Raw genomic sequence first — 21,412 nt, 5'->3', positions numbered from 1 at the left:
TGATTCTGCTCTGTTTTCCCCAAAACTATGCCATACAGATTTGAGATGACAAACGAAAGGTCTTTTGAGTATTCTGTACCACATACAATAGACAAGACATCTCCGTAGGGAGTAACCATAACTAGCTGATTCGTAATCATCTTGCAAAATCAAAAACTTGAGCTACCTCTTAACACCTCCAATCCTCACAGGGTTTGCAATACTTTCCGTCTGATGGATACACTTTTGAGGGATAAGAATGAGGCAGCATGCCAAGTGCTGGGGTTAAAAACACCTATGCCCTCATGCTTCATATTTTAGCAACTGAATTTTCAGAAGCACCTTTAAGAACAATATGGCACAATGCACTTCAAGCAAAAGACCTCACATCCTTCTGATTTGTGAGAGACACGTAACTGTCAGTCAACCCAGTGAATGACAGAGTTAGGCTTAACTTTCTTGCATCATGAGGGCTCAGAAGACACACACTACCACCAAGCCAGCTTCAGCCAGATCACCAGTCATTATAGCAATATGGACAATGGCTTCTTCAGTACCAAACTGGTAAGCAGGATGGACAATGCGACCAGCCCTGGCTATGATCAACAGTCACCAAGACTTTGTTTCCCAGGCCAGAGGCATTCTCTTCCTTTACGGCTCCTTCACAAAAACCTCTTCAAAAATGCCCCTTACTGGGTATAATGCCCATCTTTTGGCAAGCACTTCACATACACCATCTTATTTAAGTCCCTTAATTTCCTGGAGAGATGTGTATGATTAAAGTTACTTCGCCAAGGCCACACAACCGAGGTGGCGGGGGATTCAATCCCAAGTATATGGTTCCCAGGTTCCTGCTCTTAATCTCCAGTTACTATATGCTCAAACTTGAACTTCTTTTTGAATTACTGGGGTTATTATCTTCTCATCTAAGGTCTTTAGCATCAAATTTAATTTCAAACTAAAAGATGGCCAGAAAACTAGTAGTACGGGAATAACGTACACGAATGTTCAATACTTAAAGCCCAAGTCTTCCAGAGGTTGTTAAGATAAAGCTGAAGAAAAGAGCTGTTTTCTGGCAGAATTCAGAGGAACACCCTCCCACAATTCAGGAAGGCAAAATGAGCTCCTTGTTCCATAAAAGCCACTCTCTTTGAGTAAAGCTGTTCATTTCAAGCCATGGCATAAGGTAGCATTGATTCTGCCCAGATGATTTAGATTCTTTTTAAGACTTATATAGAACAAGCAGTTCTTCCACTTCCCTTGCTTCTACGCACAGTGGCCTCCCCTGGGACAACTGGCTACTAGGTAATAAATAACCATGTTTCTTTTGATCCAGTGAAGGGGGCTCAGTCTTTGAGAAGGATAAGGCTTCTGTCGGACAGAAGGCTACTCACCCAGCAGGCAGAGCATCGGGAGCCTGGGCAGACACAGGGAGCTGCTGTGTCCCAGAAGTGCTGGGTTCCTCTCCTTCAGCAGGTGTGGCTGGAGCAGGCAGAGATGCTGGGTTGGAGTTTGGGGTCACACTCAAGGCTGCAGGAGATGGGGACGTCACACCAACAACAGAAGATTCTTCAGGATCAGAGGCTGCAGTGGGTTCATCATTCACTGAAAATACCCAACCATACTTTAAAAGTCAATGAAGAAGAACAATTCTGTTTACATTTACATTTACTAGGTCTTTCTCGCTTATTTCACTAACAAAGTATCTACATTATTACCCTTGGTAGATCAGGCCAACCTTAAAAAGTTTTACAAAATAGAACTCTGAAAATACAGCAGGGCTGGGGTTGTGGCTCAGCAGTAGAGCACATGTGTGAGACACTGGGTTCTATTCTCAGCACCTCATATAAGTAAATAAATGAAATAAAGGACCATCAACAACTAAAAAAAAATATTAAAAAAGAAAATACAGCAAGTCTTGTCTGAAGGAAATTGGAGGATGAGTCTGAAATAAATATAGTATTTACTATCTTTAAAATAATTCTATTAGGTTTTTCTAACATGCTATGGTTACATTCATTACAATAAAATAGTAGGAAGGATGAAGATAACAGGGAAGCATGTTGGTGGCAAATAAAGCAAGACCAAGGCCAAGTTTACAGGGTCACATCCTTTTCTTTAAATCTGCCACCTGTCTGCTAGACATAAATGGTACCTCCCCTCAAACAACTCCAAACATGTGAAGAGGCAAGTCCCAATCATGGACTTGTCTTTTAAAGGCTTCTACCAAGAAGGAAGGTGAAAATACTCTGGATGAAAAAGAAGGGGCTCAAAAGCTAAGGTCTCGTCTCCCAGGTAGCAACAAGACAAAGAAATAGAAGTGAAATAAGCTAGTTCCCAAGTCTCCTTATTTCACCATTTCTTCACGTCTTTGATAATCACTTATGCCCACAAGGACCCCAAGGTACTGCAATATTCCAAAAGGATCAAACAAGGTTTCAAGGAATTACAATTGTAGGAGGCACATGCAGAGAGTTTTTAGACATATGTGACTGCATATGTGTATGTTTTTATTAGAACTTCATGAGAAAACATCATCATTTAGTCTCATCTTCCTAATTCAGAAATTCATTTTGCAGTTTCCCTAAGAAAAAGACTATGCAGATTTCTTCTCAAACATTTCTTCTGAGAGGGCATACAGAACCAGTCCAGTATTGAGCAGATGTACTTTCTTTTTTTCTTTCTTTCTTTTTTTTTTTTTTTTAAGTTGTAGACGGACACAATATCTTTATTTTTATGTGGTGCTAAGGATTGAACCCAGTGCCTCATACATGGGAGGCAGGTGCTCTACCACTGAGCTACAGACCCAGCCCGAGCAGATGTATTTTCAAGAAAGTTTTTCTAATATTAAGCAGAATTCCACTAGCAAGTCTAAGTCTCTCACCTCCAAAGCAATTCACAATGAGTATGTGGTATATTTTCTGTTTCTCATTAGTCTTCCCAGTAAGAAGGCTCACTACTTCCTCAATGTTTCTAGACCACCTTTCCTTAACCTCTGGAAGCTCTCCCATAGATACCTTCTGCCATCTCTACTAATCAATGATATCAAGAACTGAATATAAAAAAAAGAACTAAACATTTAATCAGATGCCATCAGAACAGCAGAGTCAGATTACCAATTTAAATGGGACTAGTTAATATTTACAGCACACAGGGGTACATCCCAAGCAAAGAGAAGGCACTTTGGATTATCCCATTGAAGCTTCACACACAACGCTACAAGTTAGGTAGCACTGATGAGCCCCATTTTACATTGAGGAAACTAAGGACAAAAGAGGGAAATCACCCACTAGGGTTACAGAGCATCTAATTCCCACCCTGCAGTCTTCCCCCAAGGTTTAAACCAGTCACTCACTCACTACACTCTACTACTTCTCTGCAGGTCCTTTAGTGAGACCAAGACTACAACTCTGAGCAATCACTAGATCCTACTGGCTACCTGGCCTGGGGGTCAGGGGAAACTAAAATGTCTTCACAGGACCTGACGCCAGCTTGATCTTAACAAATGCATTAGAGCTTAAGCTGGGGCCGTCTCCAATCTATTCACTTGCTTTTTTTCCCCATGTGAGGGCTAAATTAAGTTTAGTAAATGAATAAATCTTGTGTCATTAATGTTTCCCCAACATAAATGCAACACTTCATATTTACGTTCCTTATTCTAGCTCAGCCAAGCTAGTAACACACAACAGATGGCCATTCTCTTTAGGCAGATCTATACATTTTACTCAATTCCAACTTCTAAAAAAAGATCCCATAGCGACTTTTTTCAGAGCTAGATAAATTCATTCACAAGTTTATAAGGAAAGCTAAAGTATGTATGAGTGAGTAGCCCTGAAAACTCTAAAGGAGAAGAGAGTGGTGTGTTTGTTGGGGAATTTATTCTCTAAAAGTATTGAAACATACCATCAAACTGCAACAATTAAAACTTGATACAGATGCATGAACAGGCAGACATCAACTAAATAAATAAGAAAGCTCAGAACCATATTTTTTAAATAATCCAATGGAGTTTGCAAAATAGTCATATTCTCATTCTATCATGTCGTCTTCATTTATTGGCTGGAATACTTACAAAAAAAGGTACTTCCTTTTAGCAAATCTCTGGCCACCTTGAGGTTTAGTTTGTGAAGGAAAAGTCAGGACAAATGCTTGATTCTTTTCTTTTATTTACCAGTCTGCAGAATGATGAGTTGATTTCCTAGCACTGTTTAAAAATGAGCCATGGGGCTGGGGCTGGGCTGTAGCTCAGTGGTAGACCACTTGCCTAGCACATGTGAAGCACTGAGTTGATCCTTAGCACCACATAAAAATAAACAAATAAAATAAAGGCATGCTGTCCGACTATAACTACAAAAAATAATTTTAAAAAAATGAACATGAAGTTTCACTTTGTTTAAAAATCATTATGAAGTTCTAGACTTCAATATTTAAAGTATTTCAATCTGTTACCATAATATTCATATTGATACTAAAACTGTCCCCATCTTTGGCTGTGGCTAGTGGGCACACAGCAAGGGGACAAAGCTCAAGTTGGCTTCAAGTTCTATAGAAAAACTCTAGGATACTATTAAATGGGAAAATGCTGAACAGTGTATGCATTTATGTTTGTGTGTGTACATATACACAGATGTGTGTATATACATATTTGTACACACATCTATACTGTAGTATTTGTGTGTTTAGTAGTATTTATGTTCCTTATTCTAGCTCAGCCAAGCTAGTAACACACAACAGATGGCCATTCTCTTTAAGAAGATTTATACATTTCACTGTGTATAGATATATGTGGTTTTTCAAAGAACATCTATACATATGTTGATGTAGTCAAAGAATATCTTTAGAAGAGTCACAAAAAACAACAGTAATTGAAGACTGGCAAAATAAGGGGAAAACATTCTTTATGCTGTGTAAGTTTCTATACCTTCAAAGTTTTAATTATGTGTATGTACTATTATTTTTAAATAATGATTATGAAATTGTTGGCTGGGAAAAGACAAGAGCAGAGCCCAGGGCATGCTGATGCAGAAGCACCTTTAATCTACACGATCTGGATCTGACTGTTCATGCAGCTGCAAACCTAGTTAGAATGGTTCCCAGCAGATCTGCATCTGCCCACTGGACTCACCAGAGGAGCTCAGTTGTTGAAGAGTTCTATGCCACACCTGAGTTCAGATTTGGAAATAGAGAAATGTGAAAGCCAGATATCCTAATCCTCATGAGCTTTTTTACAACTATGTTGACACTCTTCCACTGTGTGTGTGTGTGTGTGTGTGTGTGTGTGTGTGTTTGGGTGGACAGTCATGCACCACATAAGAATATTCTAGTCAAAGAAGGATGCATATGATAGTGGTCCCATAAGATTATTATGCCTAGGGATGGGGCTGTAGCTCAGTGGCAGAGCACTTGCCTAGCAAGTGTAAGACACTGGCTTCAATCCTCAGCATCACATAAAAATAAACAAAATAAAGGCATTCTGTATATCTACAACTACAAAAAAAATTGGAAAAAAAAAAAGATTATTCTGCCCAGTGACACTACAGCCATCTCAGTGTAAAAGTACAGTCCACGGTTGTCTGTCTAATGATGAAATCACAGACACACTTCTCTGACTGCATCCCATCCCATCAGTAACATGTAACTGTATATGCCCATTCTTAGAACTTGAGAGCTTTACCTCTGAGGTAAATCCACCCCCATCACAGCTTCCAGCTAGAATAAAACATAGACATTTACCTACTGGCTATATCATCACCCTGGTAAACCAGTGCCAGGGCACATACTCAAGCATGATAGGGCTTCAAATACAGAGAAAACCTGGACAGTCAGAGATGAGGAAGTATAATTTCATCACGCCTTGGAGAATCGCTGTGTTTTACTTGTTGCTCTGCTTAATACAGTTGATGTTCTCTCACCTCTAACCCTAAACATTTGATGTGCACCCTTCATTTGCCCCAAGACCCTTATTGGGAGTGAGGGCACATCTGCCTACCTCCTGTTGCACTACTTCCCCTTTCCATCTCCTCTACCTCTTACCTCTTCCCTGGAGGCCCCTCCCCACCACTGCAGCCCCAAGTCACTCCCCTGTGCAGAGCCCACAGCCCCTGTGGTCTCAGCTCCTCATCCCAGAGCCCCTGTGACATCTGTGCTGGAACTTAGCTGAGGTATATTTTCAACTTCCAGAAAGAAATTTTAGGGCAGAGGACTTATCTTACACTTTTTTACATTACGTTGTCAATCCGTTTAGCAAAATAGCATTTGATAAATATCTATTCAACAAATACTTGTTCAATAAACCTAATAACCTAGCAAAAGAAAAATATTTGACACTGTGAGACACTTATCGTTTGCAAAACAGGTTCTTTAAAGAAAAACTAGGGGGATAATATCACATATATAGAAGTTGAAAACTTGGTATGCCTGTCACCCAATTTCCCCTAATAATACTATCTTATATAACATGTCAAAGCAAAAAAAAATCTATTAATATTAAGTATTAATATATTAATAACTAGGCTTATTAATATTATTAAGAAATAGAGTCCAGACATCATTTGGATTTTGCCAGCTTTCCTACTAGGGTCCTTTTTCTGATCCAGGATCCATACAGTCCAGTATCATCCACAGCCACTAGCAAGCACATTTCTATTCGCTCATGTATCCTCCCAACAGCCTTGTGAAGAAGATACTATAATGCCCATTTCACTAAGGACAAAACTGAGGTGCCTGAGAGGACCATTCAGAGATGCCACACAGTCAGCAAGCAGCAGAACCAGGCTGCCCACCCAGAGCACCATGAAGTCAAAACAGTGGAGAAGGGGACATGAAGCTGGCTTAGATGACTCCATTGCATGGGAAGAAAATCTGGGCTCCAAGGGTAGTTGGGGTAGTAGGTGAAAGGCAGTTGAACAGCTTCTGGTTTTTGCAACTGTGGGTGTTTCCCAAGCTCCCTCTGCAATGTTGGCTAAACACTCACTTTATGAATCACATATTCACTCAGAACTAAGACACGCTCTAGTCGCTGTAGCCAAAAAAAAAAAAAAAAAAAAATCAGGAATTGGAAATTCTTTTTCTTAATCCTGGGCATGATGCCAGCTCGATGCACACTCCTGGATGTTCAGGTCTGGGAGGTAGAGCACAGGCTCGTGGTGCACACACCTGGGGTCTCTTCAGTCCCCATACCCAGATATGAGGGAGCAACTGCCAACAACAATGGCTCATTAAAAAAGAAGATAAGCTCCCAACATGATGTGCAGGAAAGCAGCCAGCATCACTCACCATGACTTATAATCAACTGCACTTCCAATGCAGATGTTTGCTCAGCTCTGCAGGAGAGCAACCAAAACTAGAAAGAAATTTCATTGTCAGCGTGCCATAGGATGGTAAGGCTCATACAGAACAGTGTTAGTGGCAAAAAAGAAAAAAGACTTAAAAATGGACAAAGGCACGCCCTAACTGACTGATGGGAAAATTAAATCCTTCCCTGGTACTCAGGCATGGTCATGCATGCTTGTAATCCCAGCAGCTTGGGAGGCTGAGGCAAGAAGATCACAGGTTCAAGGCCAGTCTCAGCAACTCAGTGAGACTTTATCTCAAAATTAAAAATTTAAAAAGGGGTTGAGATATAGCTCAGTGGTAGAGGATCCTTAGATTCAATCCCCAGTACTGTGTCCCACCCCCAAAATAATCCTTCCCTGGTTAATATATAGATCAATGCAATTTCCATTTCCATTCCAGGAAGCTTCTAGGAATTCAAAGTCTCAAAGTCCGAAATATGTTTTGAAAATCTATCAAAGAGAAAGAGTAATAAGTAGATTTAGCCCTCACAGACATTGAAAAACCACATTATAGTATATCAATAATCAAAATCATATGGGACTTGCTCAAAAACAAGAAATGAAGAAATTCTCACTGTATATAAGAATAAATATACATTATTAAATTGCTTAGTGTTTATTATAAATGATAATAAACACTAAGCAAAATCACAGTGGAAAAAGATTAATTGCTATCTTGTGATAATAGGATTCAAATATAGAGAAAAATTAATTTAGGGCTAGGTACGCGTAGTTCAGTGGTACAGTGTTTGCCCAGCATGCACAAAGTCCTGAGTTCAATCCCTAGTGCCAAAAAGAAAGAAAAAAGAAAAGAAAAATGAAAGAGAGAAGAGGGGAGAAAAGAAAAGAAACTAAAAGGGAAGGGAAGAGAAGATGGAAGGAAACGCAGTGAGAGCAAACCATGAGTTACCACTAGCAAAAATGACAAGCCAATATTTATAAAGTTGCAAAAAAAAATAAATAAATCTCATGTATCACTTACAAAAATAAATTATACTGTTTTGGACATATAAAAATTATTGTCTTGGAAGATAATGTTATAATACATAGTAGATCTCATTTTTTAAAATTCATTTCTTTTGTCTCAAGAATTTCACTCAAGAGCTGAGTACACTGGCACATGCCTGTAGTCCTCCTAACAACTAGGGAGGCTGAGGCAGGAGGGTGGCTTGAGCCCAGGAGTTCAAGGCCAGACTGGACAACACAGTAAGGCTCTATCTCTACAAAATAAATAAATTTCACGCAAGAAGAAACAAACCTGTATGCAGAGATGTTTACAGTAAAATTTTGTTTTACGACAGGAAAAGTTATACAAGATTTGAGGAATGGCTAAATGAATTATGACAAATTAACTGTAAAAAGAGGCCACTTTTTAAAAAAGTAAACAAGAAGACCACATAGATATATGGAGTGTGTTTAAAAAATAACATAGTGAATAAAAACATATATCCATGCTGCATAGCCATCACTATAGGAAATCATTCACAAAGATAAACTAACTCTCTGTGCCAGGCACCAGGCCAAGCACTCTACATTTTTATATTGTTTGTAACAACTCAAAAGATACATAGTCTTGCCCTAGCTTTAAAAGTGAGAAAAGCAAGGCCTCCTCTACATACTGCACCTGAGTAGTCAGGATCTGACTGCAGTCAGGGTGACCAACATGCTTGGAAATTACAATTATGGGAGAAGTAACACATGACTTTTTTTGGGTAAAGTTCTCAGTAAGAAATTAGAAAATAAATCATTCCACACAAGTCTCAATGAAGTGCTATACCATTAGTCTATTTCTCAATTGCTACCACTTCTAAAACTTAGAAATATTATATTTATATAGACAGGCTGCCATTCACTCTTGTCTTATAAAAATGGATACTTTACAGTTGTGACAACATGAAAAAACCACCTGGAACTCAGCTCTGGTTTTGCCCCAAATGTCTTTTTCATGCGTAACTACAGCACACAGCCCAAAAGGCCTGTTAAAGAAATCCTGTCTGTGAACACTTATTCAGGAGACATGGCTGACCATGGTCCTCATAGGCCTACCAGCAGCATGCTGAGGAATGAAAATATCTCCATTTGCATCCTCAAACTCCCTTCTGTCCTACACTGCCTAAGAGGGAGCTTCTGCCTGCTCCCCACAGGAAAGAGGAGATCTTCAGACACCCTTTGGATACACATGAAAGAGCCTGTGAAGTCCAGGTAAAGGTGAACCATCCCCATGCCAGAAAGGGGAGAGGCAGGGGCCAATATTCTAGAGGGCAGAAGGCCCTGAAGTACATCCACTGCCCTTCGTGGATGGTTGTAGGACCAGCTGGGGCATTCACTTACACCACCAAAGAACATTTCTAAGGCAGTGTGGGCTAGAGACTTGTGGCTTTCTGAGGACATGGCCAGGCACCTGACTTGTTTGCTAGAACACAATGTTCCTGGATATAAGGACAAACAGTAAAGGTACTTAAAAATAAATGTAGGGGAAATAAAGATCTGTTCAAATTTCCAAGGAGAATGACTTAAAGATCATCACCATATAAAGTCCATTCCCCAACAGTTTTTATAAGAAAAGCAGAGGAAACCACTGTCATAAACATGTAGACCCCAGGAAGGACAAAGTAGTTCAAAGCTCAGCAATTATACCTGGGAAACAACTGGTTCCAAAAAGCTAGTTCCCTTTCTCCATTTGTAAATGCTGGCTCTCCTCCATGAGCAACTTATTTTTCTAAGTCTACTGATGATCACAAAGCTACACACGGGGGTGCTAGGGTTGTGGCTCAGTGGTAGAGCACTTGCCTGACACATGCAAGGCACTGGGTTCAATTCTCAGCACCACATAAAAATAAATAAATTACACAATTAAAAAAAAAAAAAAAAAACTATACACAGTTCTCAATACCAGTCTACCTACAGCTACCAGGTCACAGTCACCTTCATGCAGATGGATACAATGGTTGACACAGGAGAGCCAGGCAGGCTGAGACAGCAGCTGCTGGGCTCTTCACCTGCAACTCATCTGCATCCCCAAAGCCCAGGGTGAACTTGGTTCCTTCAGGCAGGTCCCACACTCCAGGAAGGAAGTCAGGCCACTGTGCTCACAGTCAGCCTTGCTGGACACAGGCCATTCCCCACTGCCTGTCCCTTACAGACAATGAAATAACCAGGCAACATAAGCTACCAGAGCCCTCATGGAATGCTGCTAAGAACTGAAAGTTCTTACCAAGCGACAAGTGGATTTTTTCTACTCAGGAAGTTTGTCACACATAGGTCAGTACCCATGCCAAGATAATACATATGTGACAAAACTACGTAGCTCTGGATCTCTTGTCCTTCATGTTACAATTCTGCCATCACCAAAAAGCAACTACAGAATTATGTCAGTGTCACTTTTATCAATTAAAACACCTGCATTTGCCTGACTATGGCTTATGGAAGTAAATATTCATGACCCTTCCCATCTGCCCCAAATTAAGACAAAAGACCAACAGACCAATGGTCACTAAAGATTTGACCATCTTCAGGAAGTTTAGAAAATGAATTTTTTTTTAAATTTCCTTTCTGATACTGTCCTGATGTGACACAGATAAAGCAGAACAAAAAATGATTTGTTTGGATAGAGGTCCTTCCCTTCCCACTTACATGAAAGCAGAACCAAATTCTGTTTGTATGTGGATAGGACTAACTATCAAATGGGCCCCACTGGAGTGGGGACAGCATGCTCCCCAGGGGTAATCTGGCTTCACAGTGGCCAGTCTGTGCCCAGACCTCTCCACAGTGCTACCATCTTCTCCAACTCAGCTCTCAGCAACAAACTTAGTTTTCTCATTCCCCCTAGTTTGACAATTTGCTTTCATTAAGGAATTTTTTAAAAATGAGTCATGTGTACACAAAATATCTTCCCCCAAAGAAATCCAACATTGATAAGACATGAATAGAAAAACAATTTTTTATTTCTGCACAAAGGAATATTTTAGACAGGTGCAACACTGTCTGAATTAGCCAGAGATCAAAGAAGGTGGGCCAATGGAAAGACTGATGGATTCAAACTCCCTTCAGTACTGGAGTCTTCTCGCACCCTCCCTATATTCTGACACATCAGGCAGAGTCCCAAGTCCACAACAGGACAGGTAAGAGCACAGTGCTTTCGTCCAGGCTGGCACGCTGTGCCATCACTCACCTGTGCCATTGGCCAGGCCACTGTGGCTTGGGTTCTTGATGGGCTGGCGGTGTCGGTTCCTGGTACCAGGACTTTGTTCACCGGCTGTTGTGGTTGTTCTGGCTGAACCGCCTGAATGTCTGTGTGTCCTAGGGGTTTAAAGTGTAAAGCAGACAGACATAAGGCAAGATGAAGAAGAAAGAAGCATGTCTTCCTTAAACCAGTGTCCTCCCTCTTTTGCTATTTATTGGAAACAGGACTTTAACAGCCCCTGTAGTTTTTGACCCAATAGAAGCTGGCTCCAAGCAGAGGCCCAGGGAAGCCTCCTTCTTGGTAGAAGCCCAGGAGGCTGCTTTGTGTAAACTTTTCCACTTGAAGTAAACAAATTCGGAGTGATTTACCCCCACATCTGAAATAACTGGCAAAATAGCCTGTGACCATCTCACTATTTTTATTGGAAATAAACAAGAATCACTGGACACGCTACAGAGGAGACATTTTCCCATTAGGCAAAAGGAGCCCAAATGTCTCCAAATCAATTTTCTGTATAGCTAGAAAGATGACTCCCCTGGAAACAGAAGTCAAGGGGTGTTAAACAACTTTAGTTGATGTGTCTGGTGACATGTTTTTTACCTAGAAAAGATGACTCAACAGCCCATCCAAGTGAGTGAGAACCAACATAGAAATGAGTTGATCACAAAGACACTGTGGGATCTAGCAGAAGAAAACCTATCGGACACCTTCAGAGCACACAGGAGATGAGCAAGGTGAGCTCTTGCGTTCCTTGTATAGCTGCCTTCACTCACTCAGCAACATCTACGCCTCCCTGTTCCTCAGTTCAGCCGTTGCACTCAAGGGCATTATTCCACTACTGAGAAGTTATAGACCACTTTACAACAGTGATATGGTTTAAACACCATCCAGTGAAGAAAAGGCCACTGCTCTCCAGGCAGAGAAAGAGGCCCTGAGAGCAACTTAAACTACCTGACATGGAGCAGTAAGATGACTACAAACAATAAAATAATGATGACCTCAGAAACATACAGTATTCATCAAGCTGTAACATCACACACCGGAGATGTGCACTTTGCACGTATGATCTCATTCGGCAAGGCCACCCTATGGGTAGCTTAATGCTATTCCCATTTCACACGTAAGAAAACAGACACGCAAAAAAGTTCTACAGAAAGTAAGCCACAGAACACAGATTCAAGTCCAGGCAGTGTGACTTCAAGCATCCACACTGGGCTGGAGGATGGAGTAGGGAGCTTGACTTAGGCTGAATTCCTATAGACTATTCTTTCACTGGTCACTTGACCAATGGCAACACTAAGACTTGTAACAGAAAGTTCCCTGCTGAGATTCACACCCGCAAGGGCACCCCTGCTGGTGAGGGCCTCTAGTCCAGTATATTGGGGTGAGCCTGCAGCACCAAATTTTCAGATAAGAGAAGAATAAACCAAAATGTTAACAGTGATAATCTTTAAATACTGGGGACATGGACATTTTGATTTTGCCTTTTATGCTCTTCTGGACTTTTCCAGTTTCTTTCATTGAGCCTGTTTACTTTTGAGTGAGGAATAAAGAAAACAAACTTAAAAACAAAACAAGCAAACAAAAGCAGTTTTTCTTGGGCCAAGAAAAGACAACTCCCAGCAAACTCTGGAGCCCTTTGTACCTCAAGACCACGTGGCAGTTAAAAATGGAGAGAGGGTAGACTGAACTATGGAAATAAAGATTCAGTTTGGACTCTCTTTTTCCACCGTATTTTTCCCTGAGCTAATTTCATAAATCAAAAAGCTGTCAACCATACCTCAGTCAAAGAAAAATACTGCAAAGTCCCCACTTCACGGGAAGAAGCATTGGTATTAAGCACTTTACCACAACTCCTCATCGAAAGCAGAATGAACACCAACTGGTTCCAAGGAAAAGGCGGTCTCTAGCAACTGGCCAACATGTGTCTGTGTATGTATTAAGGGCACAGAGCTTGCGAGAGGTAAAAATTGGTTAATACAAGGCTTATTTCAGCCAAGAATCACTTCACAAAGACAAAAATGGCCTCCCCAGCTTGGTGTTCACAGCCCCCAGGAGAGGCTGCACCCCTCAAGGAGCAGTAGCCACGTGGGCAGCACTCAAATGCAATGTTAATCCTGTCAGACGCATGGCCTCTGACAAGTCCATGATTGCTTCCAGTGGCCAGGGCTCCCTGTACACCTACAGAGCAACTGGGCAGGATGACAGGGTGGGCCCCAGTACTCTCCTGGCTCCTCCCTCCCTTCCGCAAAAGGGCATGCGGTCAGGGTTGAGAGAATACTTTCAGAAATGTTTAACCACTAATGATAGCAGCTTACCCTGAATGACAGGCTGGAGCAGGGCCGGGCTGAGCCCGTGAAGCAGGGGCAGCTGGGACCACTTTGCATGAATTGCTGCCTCCCTGCCCGCGGCCAGCCACCACAGCCGCCCCCTCGGCCACACAGGCCACACAGGCCACACACACACACACACACACACACACACACACACCCTTTCTCTATTCTCCCCCTGCCCTAAATCTGGAGTTTCCAGTTTCTTGCTGTTTTATCGCCTTTCAAATAGGACACTGGGAAAGTGTAGGGGAGCCTCGACAGTTGAGGCCAGTCTCTTAGGCAGTTTCCGCTCTCGAGACTCACTCAACCCTTAAAAGCCGCGATTGCGTCGTGATTAAACGCTGGCCCACATGCTGAAACCACACACCATAGGCCAAAATAGCACTAGGACAAACTTGGGGCGATGGGGTGGAGATGAGCTAGCCTCCACCACAGACAGTCTGGCTTCAGCTCTGCCAATGACTTCAACCTTGGCCTGATCCCCCTCGACATTTTGGGGGCAGGGAGGAGTTCTGCAGCCCCTGGCAGTCAGCAGAGGGCCAACCAGCTGTGCCAGCCAGGCCAAACTCCACAAATGGTTTCAAGTCACCTAGTTACAGAAATTCAGCTCTCTCTACAGCATGTCCTTCCCAGAATGCTGCTGTGTCCTTACCTATGTTCCTCCCTCAGGAACCGAAGCCACCAAGGAGCACCCATGGAGGCCAGGGCTCTGGGATTCTTTCTCCACACTCCTCAAAGCTGTTGTGATACAGATGAGGTCCCAGGAGCAGGCTCTTGGTTGTCCTTCCTGGTTCTTAAGCTTTGACATCACGGCACCAGCCTCAGTCCTCACCTGCACCCTGACAACGAGTCTCAGATGCCTTGGGACATCTTGTCTTGCCCTGCATGAAGGCCAGTTCTAGAGCTAGCAACAAAGCAGAAAATGTCCCTGACCCCAAGGAGCTTAAATGCCTTAGTGGAAATGCAGTAATTTGTGATTTTGCTCACGATTTCCATCATACCATAAAATGCTGGTGTGTGGGAGCCGCCTGCCTAGTGAGTGAGCCCAGCTGACTAGTTGGCATGGTCGCCTAAAAGCAGCATGGTCAACAGTCACATACGCAGTAATTTATGTAGAATAATTAAATAAAGAAAAATCTTGTGTCTTTGGTCTAAAAAAGGAAAACTTATTTCACAACAATAAGAGACAATACTACTAAACTGCACACTTAAAAATGGTTAAGATAGTAAACTTCATTATGTGCTTTTTACCACAATTTGAGAAACAAAGAAAAGGAAGCCATGTTTAACCTTAGTAAACTAAGGGAAAACAAAGTAAAAAGTCTAAATAAGTAATGGCTCCCAAGCCAGAAAACATTTTTTTTTTCAATATTAAAAAATAGAACCCAAACCTTGAGTCTCAGAATTTGAGATCAATAAATCTATCTTGCACCTTAAATAAAACTGATTTTAAAAGGCAATTTATTCCTATATCTCAAACAACAATAAATCTGATTTAAAAATGGATTAAGAACTTAAACAGACATTTATCCAAAGATGGTATACCAATGACCAACAAGCATGTGAAGATGCTAAACTCTGATCATCATTAGGGAAATGTAAACCAAAGGTCTCAGTATCACCTCAGACATTAGGATAGCTACTATCAAAGGAACCAGTGTTGGTGAGGATATCAATTAATTGGAACCCCTATGCACTGCTGGGAGGAATGTAAAATGGTGGGACCACTATGGCGAACTATGTATTGTTATTCCTCAGAAAATTAAAAATAAAGCCAGGCACGGTAGTGTACACCTGTAACCCCAGCTACTCAGGAGGCAGAGGCAGGTGGATTGTAAATCTGAAGCCACCCTGGGCAACTTAGTGAGACCCTATCTCAAAATTTCTTGAATGTTAAAAAGGGTTGGGGGCTGGGGATGTGGCTCAAGCGGTAGTGCACTCGCCTGGCATGCGTGCGGCCCGGGTTGGATCCTCAGCACCACATACAAACAAAGATGTTGTGTCCGCTGACAACTAAAAAATAAATATTAAAAAAATTCTCTCTCTCTCTTTAAAAAAAAAATTTAAAAAAAAAGGGTTGGGGATATAGCTCAAGAGGAGCACTTGCCTACCATGCACAAGGATCTGGGTTCAATCCTTAGAACTCAAAAAATAAAATAAAAATAGAATTACCACATGATCTAGTAATTTATTTCTGGATATATACCCAAAATAACTGAAAGCAAGGTCTCTGAGATGTCTGTACACCCATGTGCATAGCCAGCCTGTTCACAGTAGCCAAGAGGTATAAGTAGCCCATTCTCAACGAAGAAGGAAATTCTGACACGTGCTATCACACAATCGAATCTTGAGGACAGCATTCTACTGAAATAAGCCGGTCACAGAAGGACAAATCTTCTGGTTTGTCCAGAAAAGTAACCAAACTCATAGGGTCTAAAATAGAATGGTGGGGGCAAGAAGCTGAAGAGAGAAGGCAATGTGGAAGAAAGGTGAAAAAACATCTAATTAAATGTAACCCAAAACGAGCATTTTGGGTTATGGCTTCATAAAAATTTAAAACTCTCGATTTCCCAAAGATACTGTCAAGAAAAGGAAAGGACATTCCTTAGGCTGCAAATACACATCTGATAAAGAACTTATATCTTGACTACATTAATAGAACACTCAAAATTCAATAACAAAACAACCCAAAATTTTTAAAATAATTGAAAGCTTTGAACACTTCATATCAAAGATCTGCGGATGGAAAACAAGCACAGGAAAGACATTTGACATCATCAGTTCTTAGGGAAATGCAAATTAAAACTACAATGAGATACCTTTTGTTACAAACTCAAGATTTCTCGCCAACCCTCTTCTTCTACTGATACCACCCTTCCCCCTCCACCTCCACCACTCTCTTCTTCCTCTCCTGACCAAAGCCTGTCAATCAGCAGGACCCCCTGGCCAATCCTGGAGTTCAGCCAACTCCCCTGACCAACTCCAGGATTGGCCAGGGGGTCCTGCTGACAGGCATTAGTCAGGAGATCTGGCTGATTGACAGGCGTTTCCGCCAGCATCTGATTGATGTTCAAAGCAGAGCGGGCTGCTTTGTTCTAAGTTGCCACCAAGTCGCCACCAAGTCGCTGCCACTGACCTAACATCTTTACATTTTTATTAGAATGGGCAAAGTTTTTTAAAACACTGACAGTAACAAGTCCTGCCAAGAATGCAAAGTAATTAGAATTCTCTCTTACTTTGCTTTGAGGGAATACAACACGGTTTGGTCACTATGGAAAAGTTTGGCAGTCTCTTACAAAGTCACACAGGTGCTTAGCATATAAACAACAATCCTACTCCAAGGTATTTACCCATGGGAAATGAAAAATAGGTTTCCACAAAAATCTGTAATGCAAATATTCATAGTGACTTTATTCACAGTCTCCAAAAATCATGAACAACCCAAAGTCTTTTAATGGTGAATGATTAGACAAACCGTGGTGCAGACATACAGCAGAATACTATGCAGTAAATAAAAGGAACACACGGACACACACAAAGCAGATGACTCACAAATGCATTATGCTAAGTAAGAGATTCAAAAGGCTACCCCGTGGGTCATTCCATCTTTATGACATTCAGCAAGAGGCAAAACTTTGGGGAAAGAAAATAGATGAGGGTCTGTCAGTGGCTAAGGGTCAAAGGATGGACTAGCTACAAAGGAGCACAGGAAAACTTTTGGGGGTGACGTCATTTCTATATCTTGTGATGATAGAGGCCACCTGAAAGGCTTTTGTCAAAACTTAGAGCTATATTCCACAAAGGATGAATTTTACTGTTAGTAAATTTTATCCAAATAAACTTAACTTCATAATTTAAAAAAAAAAATCAATTTGAGTCTTATCCACTACAAAAACATCTGGAAAAAAATTAAAGTGATCAAAAGTTTTAGAAGGTAGGTTACCTATGGAGAGAAAATATGTCCCCCACCCCAAAACAAACACACAGAAAACAAGATGAGATTGGGGATTGTGATTTAAACAAAACCCAAGACCCCCCCATAGCCATTTCTATTAGTGAATATGGAGATTCTTTAAAGCGTAGGGACACATCCTCCCAAATATCAAGAATTCACAGCTGGCTGAACATGAGGTGCCAAGCATAGCTGTCTACCATGGCAAAAAGGCCCAGAACATGGAAGGAGACTCTTTGACTTCAGATTCAGTCCTGTTGGTGTTCAAGCTCTGGAAAGAGACATGTCAGAGTTTAATAACCGATGACTGGTTTTCCTCCATTTTAATAAAACAAGCACAGAAGTGAAAGTTGCCTAATAAACTTAAATTCAAACTTCACTTAAATTTCATTCCTAACCACAGAATCGGACTTGCTATTTGCCTGGGATTACCAGAACCAAGAGGGCTCCTGTCTGCCCCTCGCCTGCAAGCACACTTAACTGGTCGTTGTCTTTTAATAGCAGCATGGAAAAGAAAAAAAAAAAAGAAAAGAAAAGAAAAGAACTTGAGTGGAGCTGGGCCTGCTTCCAGCAAGACATAACCAGCAAGAAACAAGCATTAAAATAGAAGCATGGGGGAGAAAAATGGGAAATGGTGATGGGAAAAGAAATGGTCTCCACCACTCAGATACTAACAAGCAAGCAGACTCCAATTTCACCCCTCTCGGTTCTCCTCCCTCACTCTTTAGTGAGTTAGAAAGTGGGGGTGGGAATAGAGGTGAACTGGGAAAGGCACAATTACAGTTAAAATGGGACCATTCTAGCCATTTCCAGGGTAATTTATGGCTCCAATCCACACCCTCCCTCTAGGCTGCCAGCCTCAGAGATGACAGGGAAGGTAAAAATAAACTGCTGCCAAGTCCATTCTGAATTCCACAAAGACAAATAATTTACTTTTGCTCAACTTGGAGTACAGAGCAATTCTTTCAAGGGTGGTGGCTTTATTGCATTAAGAGAGTCACCTTAAGAGAGAATGTATAATAAATTGTGACTCATCTAATCTAATTCCAGGCTGGATGCTGGGATTAATTAAAAAGAACATTCAAATACCCTCCCAACTGTGAGAGAAAGCCAAGATTCAGAGCGCAAGTGTTCATTCACCTACTCAGCACAGCTGAGATGGCAGCATGTGATTTATCCTATGACCTGAGACCATCTGAACCTGAATTATAAGTGCATGGGACAGGTAAAGAGATGAGTATTGGGGCCACCAACCTGCACTGCCATAGAAGGAGTTTGCATGGGGATGGTTGGAAAGGTATACAGATTACCAGCTTGTACAGGTAGAACAGAAAAGCATCTTCGCCTTCTTCCAACTCCCTCCCCATGCAGTAAGTAGGTCCCAGCCCTGAAGGGACTACCTAGGGTCTTGAAAAGGTCCTCTATATCTGCTGACTTCCACCTCATGGTTTCAACCAACTGTGAGCCAAAAATATTCAAGAAAAACAATGTGTCTATTCTGAACATGTACATACGTTTTTCTCTTGGCATTATTCTCTGAATGATACAGAATTACTATTTAAACAGTAATTATATTGGGCTGGGGATGTGGCTCAAGCGGTAGCGCGCTCGCCTGGCATGCGTGTGGCCCAGGTTCGATCCTCAGCACCACATACAAACAAAGATGTTGTGTCCGCCAAAAACTAAAAAATAAACATTAAAAATTCTCTCTCTTTAATAAAAAAAGTTATTACTACACATTAACATGCATGAATAAAATGAATTTTTAAAAATAAATAAATAAATAGTAATTATATTGATTTAGGTGTTATAAGTAATCTAGAGATGATTTAAAATATATAGGAGTATACAGTATTAGTATTTGTGTGTAGGTAATATACCAAATACCATGCTGTTTTATATAAGGGATTTTGGAATCCAAGGAGGGCCTAGAAACCAGTCCCCCACAGAGAGTGAGGGACAACTGCACTTGGGACTACAGTATCTTAGAGCATTATTTCTAAACGTTCCAACACGACACGTCAAAAGGCAAGATTTCAGCAGGGGTGAGGCAAGCCCTACAAAGAATATGTTTGGTGGACATTCCTCAAGACAGCCCCCTAAGCTCCTTCTGGGGACAATGCAGTAGGCCCTTTGCTGACCTACAGGCCTGGCATACTAATCCGTGGACTGTTTACCCACCTGGTTCCTGAGTTAAAGCTTGGTCTGAAGGTCCCTGATCTCCTAGACTACAGGAAATTCATTTTCGTTCTCCTGCACAGTATCCCAACTGTTCTGTCTATGGCAACTTCTTAGAGGGCTAGGAACGTGGTTCAGTGGTAGAGTGCTTGCCTAGCACTTGCAAGGCACCAGGTTTGATCCCAGCATCACCAAAAAGAAAAAAGTCCAATTTGCAATTATATTGGTTTGCATGTTTTTTTGTTTAACGTCTGTTTCCAAAAAGGTCCATGAGTATAGGACCATATCTGTCCTAGCACCTAGCTATATTCAGCACCTAGCATGCACCTGACCCCACAGTGAGCATTCAAGAAATAAGCAGTCAGGTTCAAAAGCATTCTCCAGCCTGTGATCTCTAATACTTTGTATGTTCTTTTCAATTCAATCCCTTGTCACCTCCTTCACTTCTTTAAAGAATGGAATCTGCCGGCATGGTGGCCTGCCTATAGTCCCATCTACTCAGGAGGCTGAGGCAGCAGAATCACTTAAGTCTAGGAGTTCAAGTCTGGGCAGTACAGTGAGACCTGTGGAGTAGTGAAGTCGAGGGAGGATAAGGAAAGGGAGGGATGGGGAAGGGGAGGAAATGCTGAATGAATTAAACAAAATCACACTATGTGCGAATTCCACCTTAATGTATATGTAGAAAGCACCAATCAAAAATAAATAAATAAACAAGCGAAAGAAAGAAAGGAAGGAAGGAAGGAAGGAAGGAAGGGAGGGAGGGAGGGACGGAGGGAGGGAGGGAGGGAGGGAACTGTGTCAAAGGATGGAATTTCACAATCCACCAGTGTCTTCCAGAAAGGATAAACCCTAAATGGCATGTGAAATCATCCTCTAGGATCAGGACCTAGAAATAAAACTCATTTCATTAGACTCATTGTGCCCACATCATCTCCAAATCCAAATTTTTAAAAAAACATTTGTTTTATAGTTGTAGGTGGACATGATACCTTTTATGTTTTTTTTATGTGGTGCTGAGGATCAAACCTAGTGTCTCACGTATACTAGACAAGCGCTCTTTCACTGAGCTACAGCCCCAGCCCTCCAAATCCAAATTTTTTTTGGCATGTTTTTATTTTATTTCAGCTGTGATTTTTAAGCACATGCCAACAGAAAAAGACCAGGTAAGTGATTACACATGGGAACAGAGAGCGGGGCCATCTATGCCAGGCAGAATTTCTAAACGATCTCCTCTCTCAAACATACCCAACGTGATGCCTAAAATGTATGAGAAGGTGCCATGTCCCTGATTATCTCAAGTCATTTGGCAAAGCTGACCTTAAAAATGGTGATCACCCAGGTGGGCTCCATCTAATTGCATCATCTCAAAGCAGAGCACTTTCTCTAGCAGTGGCACAAGAGAAAATCAGAGATATTTGAAGCTAGGGGAGATTTGACACCCCATTCCTGCCTA

General features: G+C 41.5%; 1 protein-coding gene across 3 annotated transcripts in view; it reads right to left on the bottom strand.

Moving 5' to 3' along the window:
* Nucleotides 1-21,412, bottom strand: part of Wwp2 (WW domain containing E3 ubiquitin protein ligase 2) — a 137,533-nt gene that overhangs the window by 40,699 nt on the left and 75,422 nt on the right. For all 3 annotated transcript variants that reach the window (XM_076838410.1, XM_076838411.1, XM_076838412.1), the window contains 2 exons: nt 11,485-11,612; nt 1,374-1,584 (listed from right to left, as the gene is read on the bottom strand). In XM_076838410.1, the coding sequence (XP_076694525.1) occupies nt 1,374-1,584; nt 11,485-11,612 (339 nt within the window). The remainder of the gene's footprint in view (nt 1-1,373; nt 1,585-11,484; nt 11,613-21,412) is intronic.

This window comes from Callospermophilus lateralis, chromosome 18 (genome assembly GCF_048772815.1).
Source record: "Callospermophilus lateralis isolate mCalLat2 chromosome 18, mCalLat2.hap1, whole genome shotgun sequence".
NCBI classification, from domain to species: Eukaryota; Metazoa; Chordata; class Mammalia; order Rodentia; family Sciuridae; genus Callospermophilus; species Callospermophilus lateralis.
Note: the sequence above shows the minus strand (reverse complement) of the source record. Positions and strands in the feature narration are given on the sequence as shown.